At 34.9% G+C, this 8,635-nt stretch overlaps 1 protein-coding gene across 1 annotated transcript; it reads right to left on the bottom strand.

Moving 5' to 3' along the window:
* Window positions 1-2,058: 2,058 nt before the first annotated feature.
* LOC103583238 (heterogeneous nuclear ribonucleoprotein C-like) lies at window positions 2,059-6,031 on the bottom strand (the record flags this gene model as incomplete). Its single annotated transcript, XM_008564612.1, has 3 exons — window positions 5,530-6,031; window positions 2,869-2,944; window positions 2,059-2,106 (listed from the first exon to the last, which is right to left on the bottom strand). Coding segments are annotated over exons 1-3 (365 nt in total), but the record flags the coding sequence as incomplete, so codon positions are not given.
* Between the last annotated feature and the right edge of the window lie 2,604 nt (window positions 6,032-8,635).

Genomic DNA, 8,635 nt, shown 5'->3' with positions numbered 1-8,635 from the left:
GTTCTTTTAAAAACATTATTCAAGTCCCTCACTTTAAAACAATTTTTTTCAAACTTACTGATTGACAGTGTGAAAATGTAAAGTTTAACTGCCTTTCCAAGAAGACTAAAAACTTTTTAATGAGGATGATTCTCATTAAGGTAGACTATACACCGTCAATAATTTAAAACATGAGGTTCATAAAAGTCTACGAAACCCCAGAAATTATACCAAAAAAGTATGGGTGTATCAGAATTTTTCTGAAAACAGCCATGACAAAATAAATAGGTAAGAATCACAGAAATAAAACCACTTCCTCGTTGTCTGTATCCATGATTCTCAGCCCTGACCGGACATAAGAATGCCTTGGGAAGTTTTAAAAATTATACCTGTACTACCTAAGACCAGCTGTATAAGAATCCCAGGGTTGGCCAGTTGCTCAGTTGGTTAGTGTGTGGTGTTGTAACACAAAGGTCAAGGGTTTGGATACCGGTACTGTGTATTTGCACATGCGCAAAAAGGGTAAAATGTAGCTGCTTCAGACAAAATCACTGGGTTTAAGGGCCTTCTAGTCACTCAGTCAGATCAATTCTCAACTGGAAGGTCTGCCTCTATTTTCATTTTTTAAGAATTTCAAAGTTCAAAAATTATTGGTTTTTCAGAATAAATGTTGAAACATAAATAACTATAAAAATCTAAAGAAATCTTTAAGGACAAATAAAATAACCATTTTGATGATGCATTAAAGAGACTCAAACCACACAATCTTAAAATGGCACTCAAAGCCCTTTACAATGTAGATCCAAACTACTTTTCTAGCCTTATTCTTCTGGCCTTTTAATGGCTAGCTATCGTAGTCTACATGGTATTTCTCACTCAAATGTACATTTTCAGGTCAATGTTCATACTGTTTGATGGCTGACTTGACTCCTTTACCCAGCTCCTTTGCATGATTGATGTGCACAGTTCAAATGTTTGGGTTTGTTTGTTTTCTGTGAAACATTACCTAATCAAGGAATCTACTTTAATTCTAAAAGCAGAGACTCAACCGTTATATATACATTAATAACATAAAAATACTAGTGACTGGAATATGGGCATTCCAAGATGAAAACTATGCTCCATATACTGTGTAATTTAAAAAGTGTACTATATACATGTAATAGTGTGTTCTGTGTATTTCCATATACTACATAATTTTAAATGTGGCAAACCAAATACACTTAAAATTTCCTTATGATAATTAAGACTAATGTTATCAGAATGTCAATGTGGTAAATAACTTTTTAGCATATCCTCCCATTCCCTGGTAACTAATTCCTATATCAGTTCTAAATCTCATTCAAAGCCATCCATAACCTTGCCATATACACGCATCTTTCAATTTTATTTTTCATGACTCTCCAACAAACACTAATGTTCTGAAGTCACAAGAAATCATAACCATTATTTCAACCATCTTGCCTTTCAGAACTACATCACTCCCCCACCAATGTACAGTATAAATCTTAACACTTTAACTCCTAAAGCAATTTCTATTGAGTCACTATATACTTCCTATTATATTATACTCTGTATTAGCTGGTATGCCCAAAGGAGGCTATTTTTAAGGTAAGCATTTTTATACTTTTCTGTGATGCCCTACAATGCCAAGCTAACTATTTAATAGAAAAATGATGGAAAGAACATGGGTATGCTAATAAGTCCCATTTCACCATTAGGCAAGCCAAATTGTCCCTACTTTTTTATTTGGCATACAGATTAAAACAAAACCAAAACTGAATTGTCTCAAGAAAGTGAAAACCAGTACTCCAGAAAATAATGTTCATGTCCTCAAATGTCCTGACAATATATGAAGTGACTCTCTGAAATCAAAAGAAATGTCACCACACTTAGTTTACTTGATGATTTGCGGGGAGATATTTTTTGGGTTGTTTTGGTGAAAAGGGAGAACTTTGAAAACATGTTTGCTGTTCATTACTTCAAGAGAAATTTCATTACTACAAAAAAGAAAGACAAAATGGTTCTTACTAAATAGTTTTTTACCAGAACAGACAAAATAAAACACCTTCAACATACCTGTCATAATAATCCCGTTGAAAGTCATAGTCCAACTCAAAAGAGGAGCTGAAAAATAAATACCGAAGAGGATTAATTTGGAGCTGTTGACGTTAGTTCACAATAGCAGATGGGAAAAAAAACCAAAAACAAAAACAAACAAAAAAAACCAACCATGCCAAACAAATCACAGACAGATCAACAAGATTAGCACGGAATAATCCCCAATCATTCAAACAATAGATCACTAAATTCCAATCACCTCAGACCACTGGACAGGCAGTGGCCAAATTGGTAATTCAGGTCAAAGTTCACTAAAATTTCAACACACAACTTACAAGCTAAAATAAGAACAATGAAAAATACAATAATAAACTAAACATTCTTATACCACTCTCCTTCCCTTCCTTACTCCCCAGCTTCTTAGAAGCTAAATAACTTCTCTTGAAGATACTTTTTTTAAAAAAAAAAAAAAAAAGATGACCAGTAAGGGGATCTTAACCCTTGACTTGGTGTTGTCAGCACCACACTCTCCCAAGTGAGCCATGGATCAGCCCTTGAAGATTTCTTTTATGCTATAAACATCAAACTACTTTTTAATAGCAAAAATCTCAGGATTTCTAATAATTCTCTAGTAAACAGGCAAAAAGGAGGCATATTAACACAAATTAATAAAGCATTATTACTTTTACACAGATAAAACACACCACATTTAGCCCTCCCCACATCCAGAAAACAGAGAAGATGCCCACTGATGGACACAATGCAGTTATAAATAATAAAGTTCCGGACCTGAGTAGAGGGGACGGAGAAGGGTGTTCTGGTACTGACCCGTACATCTCCGCTGCAGATCGTTTCACACCTGCTTTTCCTCGGTTCACTTTTGGCTCTGCAGCCAGATTAATATCTGAAAATACAAAAACAAAAATTTTAATGATAATTCCGTATGGAGATTAAAAAAAATCTCAAATTACAAGTATACAGTCATATAAATCAACCAATGTCTGACAGTGTATCTCATCTTTCCTGTAAAAAAAAAAAAAAGGCACACAAATTTTTACAAAACTAGGACTGTCTTCCACTTCAAATCAACTTTCACCTTTCAGAGCTCAGTCAGTTACTATCACAGGGGACAAGTATACATGACTAATGTATCACAGGAAAAAATGTTATCAATGAGGAATAATGGTCACCTTTCTAGGGCTGGTTCTGTGCATTTTAAATAGCACAGACAAATAAATTAAAGAGAAAAACTTCAGAGATATAAAGTACATGGGCAATTCATATAATGTGATTGAAATGAGGTAGTGTGGCATCCTCAAATCATCCCCAAAGGCGAAGTTTTATTTCCCTTACAGATAATTTCAGCTGGACAGCTGCATAAAATATCCTGGTTAAGAAATGCTATGTGAACAAATAATTGCTTAAGTAAACAACCATTACACAGTCACCAAAAAAAAAGAAAAAGGAACCAAGGGGAAAACTCAAGTTTTGAAATACAACATAATTTTAAAAACATCTACTTTAGAGTGCCCAGCTACTTTCCTTGCCACCCGCTGCCTATTGAACAAAGGAGTTCATGTTCTTCTCCCTCTTGTTCTAACAGAAAAAGCCCATTTGTCAAAAACCAATAGCCAAAAGCTAGCCCTCTAAAACTCAAGTTTTTCACCTTCTCGTCATGCTAACCATTCCTTGCCAGTAATAATTCTGTCATCTTACACACTGCTTTTATTAAAAAGAGTCTCATCTCACTCACTCCCACCGAAATATACAAAATTCCAATCCTGCCCTAAACCATTCTTTAGGTAAATGAATGTAGACAACTTACACTTACCCTTTAAGTACAATTAACCTTACAAAGGCAGTTCATCAAATAGCCAACTGAAAAGCAGATTAAGTATACTGTCTGTCTGCTGAACACCATTACACGAATAACATTCAAAGTTTTGGGTTCACTAAACTTATTTATAATTTCTAACGTAATCAAAAGTTTATAACTTTACTTTTACAGTTTTGACTCTGGAACCATATAAACCTTTATAAAACTAGACAAAATTAAATTTTTGAAAAAGCAATCCATAAGATATAAAAACAAAAGGAAACAACAGAACCAAACCATATATCAAGCTGATTATATAACATTAACAAAGAATTATTTCAGGTAACTCTAATCTACTGTTCTTTGAGTCAACAACCCCAGTGAAATATACTGAGAATAAGAAGAACCCCAAATCTAAAACTGAATTTAGCAACCTTAATTTTGGTAAAAACACAGGTATGGTTATTTTGAAACTGCAGAACAAACACATAAAATGAGAAGTTAAATAAAACATCTAAGACACCTACGAGACAACTAACCAAATACATGTGTGGGGCATGAACTGAGTTCTAGTTTAAATAAACCAAGTTATAGAAAATTTAAGTTCGAGACAATAAAGGAAGAAATCTACATATGAGTTGAATATTAGATAATATTAAGAAATTACTGTGAATTGTAAAGTATGATACAGTGTACTTGCACTTTATGAAAAGTCCTTATCAATACATATACACATATAGTAGTGTATAAAACACACACCAAAAAAAAAAAAAGGAAGAAAGAACAGAAAAGAAATGCTGATAGATAAAACAAGACTGGTCAAATGTTGATAAAGTGGGCGATAACACAGAAGTTCATTACATTCTTCTCTTTGCTTGTTAGATAATTTCCATAACAATTAAAAAGTTTGTAATAAATCATGAGTTCATTTTAAGACCAAAACTCCTGTTTTAGTTCATTTTTGCCACAGCCATTTTACAGATGGCAAAGTTTTATATATTCTAGATTTTCCTGTACAATGGATGTAGGACAAATGAATATGAAAATCTCTTGTGTATTCTTAATTACAACTGTTCTGTACACCTTTTTTATTGAATGTGACATTTCAACTTATACCTGAGAGCTTCTCTTCACTCATCTCAATTAATCCTCTTAATTTACCTAAATTCTTTTGACAACCCTTAAGTACTATCACCTCAGGTAAGAGAGAGTAAGTACTATTATCTCCATTTTAACAAATGAGGTAATTTAAGAATCAGCCAAGCTATGCAGCCTGCCCAACACATGTAGCTGTGAAACCCCAATAAGGAGCCAGGCAGTCTGACTCCAGGGCCCACACATGACTGAGCTATATCGTCTCTCCCCAGACACTGCGAGCAGTGGGACACAGCCATTTAGGCAACATTTCTACATCATTCTTACCTCTCCTACATTACTCAAGATTGCCAACTGAGGGTTGTACAGACTCTACTATGCAAAATAGCATAACAGAGAATATTCTTTATTTACCTCATTTATATCCATAAGCCTAATGAATTTTTATTAAGCTAAAGTCACAACATCTCAGACTGTTAGCTTACGGAGAGAGAGAGAAAGAAAGAGAAAGAAACATAAACCAAAAAACGCAGGCCTGAATTACACTGATGAAAAAATTCACTCAACCCCGATCTTACCTAAAACCTGGCCAGCAATCATTCTGCCATCCTCTCCTGCTACAGCTGCCCGGGCATTTCTCTCATTAACATACTGAACGAAGGCAAAGCCCTTATGAACAGAGCAACCCACAATTTTGCCATACTTCGAGAAGATTGCCTCCACATCAGACTTCTTGACCACTAGAGTGTTGAGATTCCCAATGAATACACGGGAGTTCATGGAGCGAGGATCTGTCTTGTTGGTAACATTACTAGCCATTGTGTTTGATGATAAGGTTCTTCACACAAAGCTGGAAAACCGGAAGGGAAAAAAAGGCATGCAGGTGAGCAAATGTTAAAAATAACATTCACTGATAAAACTTTCTCTACTCTCACTGTGAACCTAGCGCATCAGTCAACTTAAAAGGATCTCACAGCAACAGTATATTACTATTCAGAGACTCACATCCCTGACTGCACGTACCCTTAAAAGAAATTCAACTTCCTTCTCTCCATTCTATTTCAACAGTACTAGACTCTCGTTTCTCAGGTGGGAGGCAAATCTTCCTTGCAGACTATGGGCAACAAAATCTTCTTGGACGTTAATTCCAAGTTACCCTCCTCTATTTTAGAGTCCTCAAGCAGATTAGAATCCCCTAAGCTCCCTAGTACCTATTTTCTATTGTTTCTCAGCTTCTCAAGTCACGTTAACCAATCCTTGTCATCAGTAACTTCATCTTCTTAAACACTGCTTTTATTAAAATGAGTCTCATTTATTCCCCCTAAAATAAACAAAACTCCAAATTCTGCCCCCAACCATTCTTTAGCTAGATGAATGTGGATAGCTTAATTTACCATTGAAGTATAAATATCTTTATACAAAGACAATAAACAGAATCCAGTCAACTCTGGAAATATTTATTTCCAGGTACTTAATCGATTTATAATATGCTATAAATACATAAGTATCAATACCATATTTTTATAGACTCCAATGACTCTAAACCTACTTTTTATGTGATAATGTACAATATAGCTACAACATTTAATAATATTGGATGGTGATGATGATAAAACTAGTCAGTAAACCACTGCACAGATCAAAAGAGGACCAGGGGAACTAATTAAGAGAATACAACTTTCCTGAGGTTATTTAAAACCAAAAATTATATTATGGTGGCTTAATCCAATTACAATTACATGGAGATTCATAATTTAAACCATCTCAGATCCTTTACAAGTGAAAATGCTTTATTTCATTCTTTTAGCTTTTAAGTCTGCTGCCCCTTCACACTCCAACCCCTAACCTTGAACAGGATTTAGAGTAACATTTGTAAGATTAATTTACTTGTCATCTCTTTGAATGGTACTGACAGAACTCAAATCAAAAGACACCACTGTCTAGTATCCATTATCCTTCCAATCCTCAAGGGATCAAAACAAACTAGTTCTCATGAATGACATATACAAATGTCTTATGTACACATTTATGTACGTAATAAAACAGGTAGTATAACACATCATCTATACATGACCCCTACTATTTGATATGTAAAACCCCTAGTTATTTAACAAGCAGCTGCTCCTCTTCCTTCCTAACCTTTCTGAAATTCAAGAAAGTCTATCAGGGATTTATCTTGGTTTCTAAATTATATCTTTACAAACAGTAGTTCTTACTTCTTTAAGACTAAGCAATGAAAATTAACAAACAGTAGCCATTGAGAATCACCACAGCCTTTCAGCTGTAAGTGTGGGTGCCAGAGAAATCTGAGAACACTAATAGAGGAATTAAAACAGTAACCTACAAAAAGGACTAACTGATTTCAGATACTACTGCTGGTTATTAAGGTTTGCTATTATAACCAGTGGAGACATAAGCCAGTTTTTCAGCAACTGTTTTTCACAAACACATAATATATCGATAGTATACAGGTAAAATCTCACTGGTTTTAATGAGAAGTTACAGGGGGAGGGAGGAAGAGGGGATGGCTCTACGTGCCACCAGCACCATAGGGAAAAAACACCAAAACAGACACTGAACTGATGTCCTCTTCCAGGGGGGTACCCTTTTAAACCACAGAACAGAAATGGATTTTAAAAACTATTTCCTCAATTTTCACAAGGTATGATACACAGCTAACAAGAACCTAGATGTACAGAATTCATACATATGAAAAATGCCTTGGAGTATTAGGCTTTCTCTCGAAGAACCTCATTTAAAAAGGCTGATGGAGAAGCATTCAGACACACTAAATATAAAGATGCTAACCCTGGTTGTCATCCTTGAGTTTAAGAATGATTTTATTTCTCATTTTATTTGATTATGGTATAGTTTCTAAATTTGCTTCAAAAATCATGAATTTCTTGTTAAAATAATAATAATATAATGACCCCAACATCGAACACTTGGCTAAAAGTTAATGGAATAACTTTCAATACCTATATACTTACTCTGAGGATTTAATCAAGATATGGACAATAAATTAGATGCACCCATAAAGATCCATTAATCCCATCCCTAGGAATATATGCTTCTAAAGAATTAACAGTCACTACAAATCATTTTTTCATCTGTTTACTGTCTGCTAAGTACCAGGTACGTCAAGGGACAAACAGTTAACAGATATGGCCCTCACAGCTTATATTCTAGTGGGATTTGCTGTTTAAAATTTTATTGAAGAGGGCAGATCTCCCAAAGTTTTAGAGATAACCAAAAGATCTTAAGTCACACTACTCTACATTGGATTAAGGTACCTTATAGTGAAATCTTCATTAAGGGGAGAATGATGGTTATATAAGGATACTTCAAAATGTTCATGGGAAAATAGATTACAACTCTTTCCACAAACTTCTGAAGTACTCTAGTATTCCAGATATATTTTTCTAACAGGCTTTTAACAACCCATGATTCAAATTACCAGCAATTGCAGTCTTTTAAAAATTTACAAATAACTTTAAATAATGTGGAAATTATGCTAAACAGGTTTAAGTCAAAAAGCAGTATTATAAAAATGTACAATACATAGGGCCGGCCCGGTGGCGCAATGGATAGTGCGCCGCTTGGGAAGCGCGGCGGCACTCCCGCCCGAGGGTTCGGATCCCACATACAGACCGGTTCCCGCTCACTGGCTGAGCGAGGCGCGGG

Source organism: Galeopterus variegatus, unplaced genomic scaffold (assembly GCF_000696425.1).
Source record: "Galeopterus variegatus unplaced genomic scaffold, G_variegatus-3.0.2 Scaffold20863, whole genome shotgun sequence".
NCBI lineage: Eukaryota > Metazoa > Chordata > Mammalia > Dermoptera > Cynocephalidae > Galeopterus > Galeopterus variegatus.
The sequence above is the reverse complement of the archived record's forward strand: the minus strand, read 5'-3'. Positions and strand labels throughout refer to the sequence as shown.